The 14,192-nt window shown below is 42.0% G+C and overlaps 1 protein-coding gene across 1 annotated transcript in view; it reads left to right on the forward strand.

Annotated features, from left to right (window-relative positions):
• Nucleotides 1-4,922: 4,922 nt before the first annotated feature.
• The window catches only part of Slc12a1 (solute carrier family 12 member 1), an 83,337-nt gene continuing 74,067 nt past the window's right edge, over nucleotides 4,923-14,192 (forward strand). The window contains exon 1 of the mRNA XM_052725416.1: nucleotides 4,923-5,505. Within this exon, the coding sequence (XP_052581376.1) occupies nucleotides 5,098-5,505 (408 nt within the window). The 5' untranslated portion in view covers nucleotides 4,923-5,097. The remainder of the gene's footprint in view (nucleotides 5,506-14,192) is intronic.

Consider the following 14,192-nt stretch of genomic DNA (forward strand, 5'->3'; position numbering starts at 1 on the left):
ATGTTTGTTCTTGTTTGTTTGTTCTCCTAGTGGGTTTATAAAACATCTGTGTTGGCTGTGGTTCTTCTGTGCTAACCCTGCACATCAAAGAGGCTCTTGGTGCTCCAGTTGGTACAAGAACACCTCACATCCGATTGGTAATCTGGCCCAAGAATAACTCAGTAAATTGAGCTCAGCTGACCTCTTGGAAGGCATCTGTGCCTGAATACCAGGCATCATCTTTGTGACATGGGCTTCCATAGTGCTCCATAAGATTCGTGTCCAACTTGCAGAGGTTCCATTTGCCCCAGAGACAACACTCACCAAGACTTTTCATTTCACAAGATCAGATTTTTATTTCAAAAGAAAAAAAGAAAGGAAGGAAGGAGGAAGAAGGAAGGAAGAAAGGACGAAAGAAAGAAAGAAAGAAAGAAAGAGAAAGAAAGGAAGGAAGGAAGGAAGGAAGGAAGGAAGGAAAGAAAGAAAGAAAGAAAGAAAGAAAGAAAGAAAGAAAGAAAGAAAGAAAGAAAGAAAGAAAGAAAGAAAGAAAGAAAGAAAGAAAGGCACAACACATTCATAAAGAATGTACCATCATTTCAGGGCATCAACTCCCAGCACACCACCATCCCCAGTCTCACTAAGAAGAGAACACACTGACAGAAAGTGCTTGACCTGTGGCTTTTATTTTTATTTTATTTGTACATCTTAGTCCTTTGTGAAGATGGGGGTAGAAGAATGGTCGTCACCATCTGTATCTTCAGAGCAAGAAGTGATAACTATAAAAGGCTGGTTAGAGATGGAATACAATATGGAAACTTCAAAAAATGTTAATATGTGTCTACAAATAGATGACCAATATCATACCCAGATCAGCCCCTATTACCACATCCAAGAACATGTTAGGGAGAACAGGAAGAAAGGTAGCACCTGTACTCCAGACAGGGTGTTCTGGTCCCTGAGCCGCCTGCTTCAAAGGCTTAAATTAAGCTCGCCATCCAAGGTTGACTTTATGGATGGTGTCACTTCATCCATAACCCCTGAACATCTGTCAGCCTCTCTGGAAGGTCTCAATCCCCTTACTAAAGGACAAAGGCCATCGTTTCCCAGTTAGAGATAACAGCCTCGAATGAAAATGTCTGCTTGATGGAAGACTGAGACTGAAACTAACTCATACACACTGAAGTCAGACAAGCACACAGCAAGAAAAAGAGGCTGGCTTCTGAGGAAGCTGAAGGAAAAAGATTGAAGAATGAATAAGGTAAGTTCCAAAGGCCAGTGGGGGCTGGGAGATGTCAATCATCCTGGTACAGAGAACAGAACTTGTTTGGGGTTGTCATCTTAGCTGTCTACTGATCTATTAAGTCAGTAGCCCAGCAGCACCCCACCCCACCCCCCCACCCCCCTAACCCCCCACCCCCCACCCCTCCCCACCCCCCGCCGACCAGCTGAATCTGACTTCTGACAACTTCCCATGCTGAATGTCCTTCTTCTACATGAGGGGTTCCACCCCTCACTGAGTAAATAATTCTCCTCTATTAAAGTCATCTTTATGAGAAAATTAGGGCTGAGAAGATGGCTGGGGCGGGGGGGGGGGGGGGGGGGGGCACTTGCTGCCAGGCCTGGCACTTGAGTTCGAAGCCTGGAACAGACATAGAGGAAAAAGAGACCCAACTCGCTGATGCTGTCCTCTGATCTCTAGGTACACCACATGGCATGTGCACAGAAATAAATAATTGTAAAAACAGAAAAAGAGAGAGGAGATTGAGTTACAGCTATCTCTTTGTAGTTCTGCTTCTGACAGAACCTTCTGATAAAATTTCCAATAGACATTAGCCTGACTGAGTACCATGGCATTCACCTGGCTAAGAGCATTGAAGGGGCTTTCTTTGGCATCTGCATGTCCCTTTGTACAATCCTGTGTCTGGTTATCAACTTACCTTTTCCTTCATCTTAATAGGAAGGATTACTATTTCTGTCTTTAATGATTGGTTTCAGAATCATTGGTGTAAGTAAAAAAAAAAAATCTCAAACCAGGGGCTGGAGATATGGCTCAGAGGTTCACTGGCTGCTCTTCCAGAGGTCCTGAGTTCAATTCCCAGCAACCACATGGTGGCTCACAACCACCTGTAATGAGATCTGGTGCCCTCTTCTGGCCTGCAGTCATACATGCTGTGTACATAATAAATAAATAAATCTTTAAAAAAAATCACAAACCGATAATAAATATTAATAAAATAGCAAGGACTATAGACAAACTGGTACTGTTAAAACATAAACATGAATTAGCTCATTTAATCCTCACAATAACTCAGCAAGACACATGCCATTATTGTCTGCATCCACATTGGCATATGAGAACATGAAAGCACACACAGTGAACGAGTCTCCTGAATTCAGAAGTGACAGAACCAGAATTCAAATTGAGCATTCTTCACTCACAGCTCACACTTACCCACTACATCACACCACAGCAGAGCCACCCAGGCAACTGGAAATCACTTGGATAGCATCTTATTAGACACAAAGAGGACTCATTTAATCATCCTGATTGAAAACCGGTGACAGAACCTGCATGGAGGAATTGCATGTGTTGTCTTAATCACCAACTCACAGATGGGAGCAGAAACTTCTTTTGAGGAAACTAAAAAACTAGATGTGATTAAAAACTGATCCTCCAAGGGAGACAGAAAAGCCATGTAGTAGCACCACGGTGAAGTGCACCCAGCCCTTGGGAAGTGTACCCAGCCACTGGAAAGTGTTCCCCAGCCCCTTAGAAGTGTACCCAGCCCCTGGAAAGTGTACCCGGCCACTGGGAAGTGTACCCCAGCCCCTGAGAAGTATACGCAGCCACTGCGAAATTACTCAGACCCTGGGAAGTGTACCCAGACCCTGGGAAGTATACCCAATCCCCTGGGAAGTGTACCCAACCCCCGGGAAATGTACCCAGCCCCTGGGAAGTGTACCCAACCACTGGGAAGTGTACCCAGTTTGACTTGAGCAGCTTAAAGTAGTTATCTCACTAGGCAGAAATCTTTTCAATAACTCACTGATGCTATTCTCAATCTGCTCGCTTCCTATGCAGAGAAGAGGCAAAGTTAGTAAGCTAAAATAATTTCAGGTAACATTTCCTAGCTACAAAATATTGGGACCATCTCTTGAGGTTAATATTTTGGTTCCTATGCTGAGCAATATAAGGTCACTGGGTCTTATCAAAAATAAGATGATGAACTAGGCCTGGTGGCAAAGGCTTACTTCCAGCTACTTGGGAGGCTGAAGCAGGAGGATGGCAAGTTCAAGACCACTCAGAGTATAGAGTGAACTCAGGACCAACCTAGACAATTAGTAAGATTCTGTCTCAAAATAAAACGTTTAGGAATGGGGTGGGAGAGCTCAGTGGTAGAGTACTTACTTAGCATGTGTGAGGTCCTGGGTTCAATTCTCATTGCAAGAAGAGAGGTAGAGACAAAGACAGACACAGGCAGGGACAGAAAAAGAAAGCCAGACTGTGGGACTAAATTTATCTAGTCCCAAACCACTGAAGCAATATTTTTGAAGGATTTGCTCTTGAGCAATCTGTGAATTAAAGAAACTTTATTTTGTTTACTGTCTAAAAGGATTAATGATTTACTACTGGTTACTAGTTGATGTGGTACTTACGGTTCCCCAGGGCTAATGACTGGCAGGGCTTCTCCCACTATTTCAGGCCAATGACTGAAAAGTCATCTCTTTCAAGAAGTTTTTAACCAATGAGAAGGAGCCTAAGGTTGTGGGCTGAAAGCTAAGGCTCCATATATGCCGGTGCCGTGCTAAAGTGGGCCGCACTCCTCAGAAGAAGACTGCTGGAGAGTAAGGTAAGTGTCTGGGCTGGGCAAAATCCTGACTTCATACCATGTCAAAAAGCAGACCCGGAGGACTGGACTGAAGACGTCAGGGACTGTGAGGTGTTAAGTGTTCTAAAAAGCTGAGAGATGCAGGCTTCACTGGTCATTTCAACAGGGAAGGTTATTTAAGAGTTTAAGTTATGTGTGTTTGGGTTTGTTTGGTTTTTTTTAATTCGAAGAAATGCCTTAAATCACAGCACAAGAGTTAAGTTTTTGTTTATATTGCTCTCATTTTTTTTCTAGCTTTCTTTGAAAACAATCAAAATTTAAGGTACCTACAAAGAAATATCACTCCAAAGACAGTATTTAAGACTGGCACATCGCTGTAGAGTTGGGAAAATTATCGTGTCTATTGAACTCACAAAATATTTCATTAAAAGGATCAAGTAGAATATAGGCCTTTACTGAAGGCTATAATTTATTTTCATATCCCAAACACTCATTTTTTAAGATTTACAGAATACCATTTGTGAAAAAGCACAAATATGTGAGCAAATGAAATGTTTCAAAGGCTACTAAGAATTCTAAAATTTCATTCTCTTGACAGACTTCTTTTTTCTTTTAATTTTCACATTCTAAATGTAACTTTTTACTTTTTACACCTATGAAAGTTTTTCTGAGACAAATTTAACATTGATGATGAGTGGGGTTTTTTTTAACGAGCAAAATGCACTTTTCAAAGTTTTCAGGTTTCCTAGTTTATGTATCAGACAGTGTATAATGCTATCAACATTAAATGCTTTGCAATCCTGTCCTCAGTGCTAACATGCTTTCTAAAAGTCCCAGTGACTTCTGAGCAGACAAGACAAACAGTCACATGCTAATGACTTCACTGGAATTTCCGTTTGCAGAAAACAGTCCCTGGTTACTTGTTAGGATTTCGTTGCTCAGGTAGCAGGGATTCCCGGACAGGTAATTTTTAGTGAAACAAATTTAAAATGGTACATCTTATGAGAAATATATATACCTTAAACCGCAGCCCTTCCTAAATATGTTTGTATGTATCGCCTGGAACAAATTTAATTTTCTCTCTTAATAACAGCTTTGAGGATCATTCTGAAGGTTAAATGGGAGAGAATACACCAGCGTTACAGCAGAAATCTAATTATTGAGTCATCTAGAACCAAAGCCAAGTGCTGTGTAGTATAACCACATTATTGTCTGTTTTGAAGCAGTAATATAGAGATTTAAAAAAAAAAAAGAACATAAAAGTTAGTTCCAACGTAGATTCTAGAAGATGTCAGTGAACACTCCTTCCAACTCGGTGCCCAGTAGCACTAGTCGTTTTCAAGTCCATGTTATAAACGAGGGCCATGGCAGCGGTGCAGCCGTGAGTGACGGCGCAGACCCCCCACACTACGAAGAGACCTCTTTCGGAGACGAAGCCCAAAACAGACTGAGAATCAGCTTCAGGCCTGGGAATCAGGAGTGCTATGACAATTTCCTCCAAAATGGAGACTCTGCTAAAACAGACACCACATTTCATGCCTACGACTCTCACACAAACACGTACTACCTACAAACCTTTGGCCACAACACCATGGACGCTGTCCCCAAGATTGAGTACTACCGCAACACCGGCAGCGTGAGCGGGCCCAAGGTCAACCGGCCCAGCCTGCTGGAGATCCACGAGCAGCTGGCCAAGGTAAGCTTGAAGGGCATGGTGAGTGTCCTTCCGCGCCGTTCGCTCGGGGTAACACCACTGCACACGCAGTGTTCACAAGAAGAGGGCTGGTCCATGCCATCCATCTTCCTTCCACAGCTGTCTCCTGTTCCCGAGAAACAGAAAATGGACAGGGGCTTCACAAATCTTTACTGACTTGGGAGAGAAGGGCAGACTGAGCTTGGAAAAAAAGGCAAAGTGTCCTCTGGTGTTTGCAGTACGGTGGCTCAAGTCCCACACGGCTGAACATGCCACACTGAATCCTAAGCCGCTTCCACCTCAGAGTCACCTTTGTGCTAACAACTCCGCAGCCAGTCTTAAACAAACGGTTGCGCTTTCCTAGTTCATATTGTGGGAGCCGGCCCGCGGTGCAGCCGTGGTGTGGCCTTGAGACACAGCTACCCTGGTAGCTGAGGCTGAGCGATGACTACTGTTTCTGTTCTTTAAAGAAAGAACAGAAATGCGTAAGACTCAGCCCTTGTGTTCCTCCTCCTCATACCTTTGCCTGAGACTCCTGGCTCTACTAAATTTAAGCTCAGAAGCACAGCGGCCAGATCTCCTAAAGAATGCACAAGGGTTTCAAAGTCTCTGGAAGACTCTAATGTTGTACTCATCATTTAGAAGCTTAGATTTCTTCTGTGGCTCCCTCCAAGATTTGTTGACAGACTATCCTCCTGCCTTTCTGTCAGTGTGTAATGAATGTCACTAGCTGGTTGGTTGGTTTCTTTGCATGGCGCTGTGCATGTGCGCCTCTTTGTATGTGCTTGAACATGTGAATGCAGGTCTATATGGAAGTCTGAGGGTGATGCTGGGCATGTTCCTCGATGTCTCCACCTTATGTTTTGAGCTCTGACTTGAACCCAGAGCTTGACAATTCAGGTAGTCCAGCTAGCTTCCTCTGGAGATCCCCTGTCTCCACCTCCTCAGTGCTGAAATTACAAGTGGGACAGCATACTAGCCTATGTACATGAGTGTGGAGATTCAAGCTCAGGCCCTCACACTCACCAGCAAGTGCCTTACCCACTGAGCCATCTCTCCACCCATGAATATCACTTTTTGGAACATGTTTACACACTCTAGGAAGAGAGTTGGATATTACATTTTCAAATATTGTTTATTTACTCATGCCCAAGCTTTCAGGAAAACAAAGAATGTACAGTTTATTTCATAATCATTCATTTATTCATTCCGGTTCTTAAAAGTTAAACAAGCTGGGCAGGGTGGCTCAGACCTGTAACTTCAACATTCTAGAAGCTGGAGGATTTCTAAGTCTGATGCTAGCCTGGTCTACAGAGTGAGTTCCTGGACAGCCAGGGCTACACAGAAAAACTTGGTCTTGAGAGAGAGAGAGAGAGAGAGAGAGCGAGCCTTACCCACTGAGCCATCTGTCCACCCCCCCTAAATATCCCCAACTTTCCACTCAGGATGGGTTCTCTCAGGAATGAATCTGGGAAAGGCAATAGCTCTTCCTTTAGTTTCTTCTCACCTTCTTCCCAGAGGAAAAACATCTCCAAAATGTACTCTCTGAGCTGCATAGGACCCAACTCAATACTAGGACTTCCAGAGGAAGACTCCATGCTCCCCCTCTGCCCTCTTATGCCCTCACCCCACAAACTTCCTCCTCTGTCCTCTGTGCTGTGTCTGTGGCAATCTGCTAACTTCAGGCTTTATCTGAGATATCTGGTGTTTTAATTTAAAAAAGAGCATCATGGCTATTCAGACACAGTATCAGCTTCCACGGAGATTTTTTTTTAAGGAAGGTGATTTGAAACCCTAGACAAGCTGCTTGTCAGTTTTCTTCTCTGAATGATGCGGGGAGGAAAGAGGGATGGCAGGGCACAGGCAAGGGAAGGAAAAGCAACAGTAGACCTGCAGAAGGGAGGGAGATTCCAAGCTGTGGAGGAGCAGGAAGAGAAGTTCAACATTACAAGGAGTTTCCCGCTGTCTGAAGAAGTAAAAAGAATCAAATGTGTCCAGAAAAAGACATGAAACTCTACCCTACCAAATCCTGTACATTACACATAACTTGTAAAGCTGTCCCCTTCGTTATTAAAACTTAAACATTCCTCCATCTCCACAATTTACAACAAATAAAAATCCTTAATCCCTGTTAAGAAGAAGCCGGAAGCAGGGCCTTCAATTCAGGCCAGCAATCCCAGCTATACCTGGACAGGATTTCCAAGTCAGAAATTACATGACGAGGATTCTCCTAATAGGTAAAATGAGGGTAGAGAATTAAAGAGTTCAGGACTTGCCTGGGTTACAGAATGAGATCAAAATCAGCTAGGGCAACCTTGTAAGACACCATCTAAGAATTAAAGCTTGAATTTAAAACAAGATGAAGCAAACAAATCACAAGGCTTAGTAACAGTGTAGTCTCCAGCACCATTACGGAAAGGGGCTGCAATTGAGTAGGAGGAATGTTGCTCTTAGGACCAATATTCTAAAGAGAAAAGTAGCTTATGGGTACATTCTAAAGCCCTGGCATTTTGAAGATCTTTAAGTAAGGAAATAAAAACAGAAGCACGTTTTTTTTTTTGTTTGTTTTTTGTTTTTTGGGTTTTTTTTGTATGCCTTCTCAATGGCCACACAGCTAAAATGCTGGAGCTGCCTTTGACACAGCACGCTGGAAGCTGTTTGGTGTGGTCTACCATTTCTTGAACAGATGGAATAAGACCAAGGCCTTTACATTGTTCTGTGCTCTGCTCTCTTCACCACACAGTTGACCTTGAAGATCTGTCCATATCAAAGAACGCACAGTGATCACTTGGCATCTGAGGAGAATTTATCTTGCATTTTACTTCATAAAAAGCGTTCTGTTTTCAGTTCCCCTTAGATGGCATGTGATTGAAGCTGCATTCATTTTTTCAGTATTGGAAGAGGAAAGACTTGTATCAAATAGTCTTCCTTTCTCCTTAAATGCACTTTATTTTCTCTTCACCTAATCTGCAATACACAAGTAGAAATCTTGGTGAATGGATGATCATTCTATAAAGCTAAAAATGCAATTTTGAACCATTAAGGATCATCTCTTTGGAAACAGAATGTAAACAAGCAAATTAATTCAAATCGTGAAAGAAAGAACTGCTACAGTAAAGACGTAATCACAGAACTTTCCATTTTTTTTTTTTTTTTTGAACTTTCCATCTTTGAGACATTGGCAGCATCCGGACGTCTTTGACTCCCTAGGCAGAGCTTAGCAACCATGAGGTCCCCACAAACCAGCACTCATGTCATCTTTAATATTTGGATTAGACATTGAACTTGATGTTCTTCTGGCATACAAAGGATGTGTTTATCAAAGAGTGAAACCAAGATTTGCTTTACCACATAAAAGGTTATTTTGCATTTAACTACGTCCAGGTAATATTTAAAAAAAAAAAAATCTCGGATGTATTCTCATTTTCACTTCCTAAGAAAGTAAAATTAGCTTACTGCAGGACATGCCCTGGATTAATCGATTCCATGTGTAGTTTATAAGGTACAGAGCCTTTCTGCTCCTTTATATTACAGTGAGCCAAGAAAATGGCATCAGTTCTTGTAAATTTACTATTGAACATTAGTCACAAAAAGAAATATATACTCAAGGTCATTGGCCCCCAGCCCTTGACATAAATATACTCAAAATTTAAAAATACCAGCAAGTTCCATTTATGTATGAAAAGAGAATTGTTGGCCCTACATTGACTCTGTTTTTGAACAAGTTAGAAAATTTTCTGGGCCAGGCAACGGTGGCACACACCTTTAATCCCAGAAAAAAAAAAAAAAAAAGAAAAAAAAATAGAAAAAAGAAAAAAAAAGAAAATTATTGCTGTACTAACTTCCATGTACAGTGGTTGCTCTACTCTGCATGTAGAATGTTCTTTTTGTATCGTGTTCTAAAGTCCAAGTGACGGACTGAAGAACCATGAAATTGTGATCAGGAATGCATCCATCAGGGAAAAAAAATATTTAATGGAAAATTTTAAGTATGCAATTTATTTTTTTATCCTACTTTATTGTGGTTTGGGGGGAGTTGTTTGGTTTGTTGTTGTTGTTGTTGTTATTTGTAGTTATTACCCTCTTATTCTCTAAATCTTAGGGCCCCAGTCACTGCTAGAGTTCATCAAAGAGTACAGCAATCTCCTACGTTTTCCTCATCAGGTTTTACCAGAAAGCGTAGGTTTTATTCCCAAAACCACATCTAAAAAGGCAAGTGACTAAGGCTTTCTCACCCAATCCCCAGCATTGGGAATAGTGACTAACTAGAATACTGGTCATTGTAAAGGTGACTTCTCCAACTAAGTTGAAGAAATGAATTCTCTAACCAGACAATCCCTCTGACAATCATATTAGCACACCCATAACTTCCATGCTTCTGAAGACCGTAACTTTCAGTCACTGGAAGTAAAAGCTGTGGCTCCAGGTGGGAAGCACCTGCAGCATTACTTGGTGTGGATGCCTAGGGCCGTGTCCCACTGGCAAGAGAGAGTGGTGGAAACAGGGGACTGCCTCTCCAGGAGCTCTGGGACCAGTCAGTCTGGCATCCACACCAGCAAACAACCAAGGAACCCTGTTTCAATCAAGATGGAAGGCAAGGACCAACACCCACAGCCGTACCCTGATCTTCACACACATACCTTAACACATTCCTGCCTGCACACAAACACATACAGATATGCACATATGCACACGCAAATGCACACGCATCATACACAACACAAATGCGTACATTGTATTATACTCATTCACACATGTCAGAAACACAGACACATTATACGCAACATATACAAGTGAAAGTAAAAAGCTACAGGTGACTGTTAGCTGATTTATGTGTCTAGAATTCATTAAAAGAAAAACACTTTTTACTTGGTGTGTGAAAAGCACCTAATGCTTTCATTAGAAATTTACTATACTGTATAGGCCTGTGTTGAGGTAGCCCATACATAACTCATGACTATTGAGCACTGGAAATGAGTCTAGTCTAAGCCAGGATGTGTTGTCAATATAAAATAAACATTGGATTTTAACAACTTAATATGAAAAATACTTACATAAACCCTGTCTGATACTTACACTGACTATAGGTTTGAATGGTGATATTTTGTACAAGCTCGAAAGAGTAAAGCACAGTCGAAAACTCCTTATAATTCCAGCCCCTTCTACAAAGTAAGGGACCGTGACTGCTAGCACACATTTATCTTACAAATACCTGTAATACAGTTTCCTATAAGAATTTTAAAATGTAATTATGTATATCTAAACCTAAGCTATTTCATCTGATGATTTTTCTCTTTCGTAGTAGCTACTAGGAGCTGAGAGCAAATCTCAATAGCAAACCATGTGCTCAGCAAGAACTAGACCAGTGATTTTTAACCTGTGGGTTGAGACCTTTGGGGTTGAATGACCTTTCCACAGGGGTCACCTAAAACCATTGGAAAACACAGATATTTACGTTACAGTTCATAACAGTAGCAAGATTACAATTATGAAGTAGCAACAAAAATAATTTTTTTGGTTGGGAGTCTGCACAACATGAGGAACTGTATTAAAGGGGTGCAGCATTAGGAAGACTGAGAACCACTGCTCTAGAACCCGGGTTCAATCCTTAGCATGAACAATACTTTAAAACTAACTACTGTAAAACAAATCAAAAGTAGTTATTAGAAATTCCTTAGTTAAATGATTGACCTGTGTTCAAAGCTCACATAGACAAGCCATTTCTGCCCAGCCAGATCAGCCTCAACATCTTTGGACTTGGTTTACCTTTATTTTACATTGGCCTGGGTATGTAAAGTCAGCTTTCAATTATCTGTGCAAGTAGGGACTGAGGATACTTAAGATTAAGATACTCTCGGGCTGGAGAGGTGGCTCAGAGGTTAAGAGCACTGGCTGCTCTTCTAAAAGTCCTGAGTTCAATTTCCAGCAACTACATGCTCACAACCATCTATAATGAGATCTGGTGCCCTCTTCTGGTGTGTGGGCATACATGCAGCAGAACAATGTATACATAATAAATGAATAAATAAATAAATAGATCTTTAAAAAAAGATTAAGATACTCTCTGAGTAACTCAAAACTAAATTGTAACTGTAATTTTCAGCATCCTTGGTTGCTCAATTTCTCCTCATTACTGTCATAGAATAATAGTAAGAGGCCCTGGCTATGGGCTGAGAATGATGGAATGATGGCCTCGCATGCGGGGGGAAGGGGGGGCTGGATTCAGCCCTCCATACAACAAAAAGGGGAAGGGGAAAAAAAGGACGTGGCTTGAGATTCATCCTCTTCCTCTCCCTTTTTAAATGGGCCCTGCATAAAGGGAGCAATGAAAAGTGGGTAAGAAACAAAGATTAAATAAAATACCTGAAACTATTCAGCTATATGCAGAAGAAAAATTAGAGACTGAGAGCTATTCTTAATTTGAAATAAACGTATTTTCTCCCCATTGTATTCAAGGGCTATCATACAAATAAATAAATAAAGACCTTTTAAAAGGAAGTTTTTGAAAACTGTCTGCAGAGATAAAATTGTATACTAATTAAAAAAAAATTATTTATGCATAGTTATTTTTGTTTCTACTGAGTAAATCTTACTGGTTGTCAGTCATGAGACCTCTTACTTTCCTCACAATGCAAGCACATTTTAAAATTTCCCAAGCAAGGAGATATGAACCCATAGGAAATTTGGTTTTTCCCTTGGAGCTCAGAGAACCCTGCAGAAGACAGGGAGGAAGGACTGTAAGAGCCAATGGGGTCAAGGTACCAGGAGAACAAGCCCCACAGAATCAACCAGCCAGGGTTCGTAGGGGCTCATGGAGACGGAAGCAGCAATCATAGTCTGCACGAGGTCCTTTGCATATTTTTTATTTAAGAAATTTTTAAATTTATTTTACATACCAACCAGAGAGCCCCCTCTTATCCCTCCTTCCACTCCCCCTCAGCCTCTCCCAACCCTCATCCCCTCCTCCAAAAGGGTAAAACCTCCCATGGGGAGTCAGCAAAGCCTGGTACATTCAGTTGAGGAACAACCAAGGCCCGCGCCCCCCTGCATCAAGGCTGAGCAAGGTGTCCCACCATAGGTAATGGCTCCAGAAAGCCAGCTCATGCACCAAGGATAGATCATGATCCCACTGCCAGGGACCCCTCAAACAGACAAATCTACACAACTGTCTCCTGCATGCAGAGGCCCTAGTCAGGTCCCATCCTCTGCATATACATTATGGCTGCTTAGCTTGGTATTTCTGTGGGACTCATACCGTGGGAGTGGGGGTACCTCTGACTCTTTGACCTGCTCTTGGGACCCTTTTCCTCCTGCTGGGTTGTCTCATCCAGCCTTGATGTGAGGGTTTGTGCCCAGTCTTATTGTAAGTTGTTATGCTGTGCTTGGCTGATGTCTCTGGAGGTCTGCTCTTTTCTGAAGGGAAATGGAGGAGCAGCAGATCTGGGAGAGAGGGGAGGTGGAGGGAAAGAGGACTAGGAGGAGTGGAGCGAGGAGATCGGGGGTCTATTGAAAACAAAACAAAAAATTAAATTAGACTACAGTTTTAAAAAAAAGAAATTTCAAGCCGGGCGGTGGTGGCGCACGCCTTTAATCCCAGCACTCGGGAGGCAGAGCCAGGCGGATCTCTGTGAGTTCGAGGCCAGCCTGGGCTACCAAGTGAATTCCAGGAAAAGGCGCAAAGCTACACAGAGAAACCCTGTCTCGAAAAACCAGAAAAAAAAAAAAAGAAGAAAGAAATTTCCTTTTGGGGACTAGAGAGATAGCTTAGCTGTTTAGGGCATTTTTTTGCTTCTGCAGAGGACCTGTGTTCCATTTCCTATACCCACACGGTAGCTCACAACCATCCATAACTCCAACGCCAAGGGATCTGAGGTCTATTCTGGCCTCCGTACCCACCAAGCTCACACATGGTATGCAGATGTGCATGCGGGCAAACATCCGTACATATAAAATAAATAAATAAATAAAATTAGTAAGAGTTCTGATGTGGGATGAGTACTCTTGCAGTCACGCAATGCCTTTAGCCTCTCTGTAGACTGTCAGAAGTTGCTGTTTGTGTGTATAGAAAAAAACCACTGTTACGGGTTTTACCATTTACTCCTCTTAAAGACTTTGCATGAACAGTTTATTGTCATTACTTAACTTATTTTTAAGCAAAGCTGTAGTTTATTAAGAAACTATTTTAACAGAGTTAAGGATTGTCAGAGAGGGAGTTAGGGGAGAGATTGTGTTCTTATCTAAATATTAATTTGAAAAGAGGTTGTGAAAGAGGGAAGAGAGGAGGGATTGTTTTAAGTCACTGAGTGAAACAAAGCACAGGGAAAGAATTCCAGCTACTCTGCACCCAGGAGGCTTACCACTCTGTCCTCCTAACGCGAGGCACAAACGACCCTTGCCTGACCTTGCCTACCTTTCCTCCCTTGAATCTGTTGTCTTGTTTTTATCCTTTTGCATTTTAAATTCATTTAAGTCTGACCACTTTTATGTTGTTAGTGGCAGAACGGCCTCGGTTCTGTCTACCGTCCTCCAGCCTTAGCCATGGTTGGAAATGACTCACAAAGGGAGCTCATTGGCTCCCAGGGTAAGAAACAATAACAACAATATTTGCTGAAGTTATTTAAATAGTTTTTTTTTCTAGGGTTTTATGGCCACTGTTTTGATTTGGCTTTGAGAGCTTTAAGAAACGGTTT

Source organism: Peromyscus californicus, unplaced genomic scaffold, assembly GCF_007827085.1.
Source record: "Peromyscus californicus insignis strain IS unplaced genomic scaffold, ASM782708v3 Scaffold_7__1_contigs__length_154581171, whole genome shotgun sequence".
In the NCBI taxonomy this organism is placed as follows: domain Eukaryota; kingdom Metazoa; phylum Chordata; class Mammalia; order Rodentia; family Cricetidae; genus Peromyscus; species Peromyscus californicus.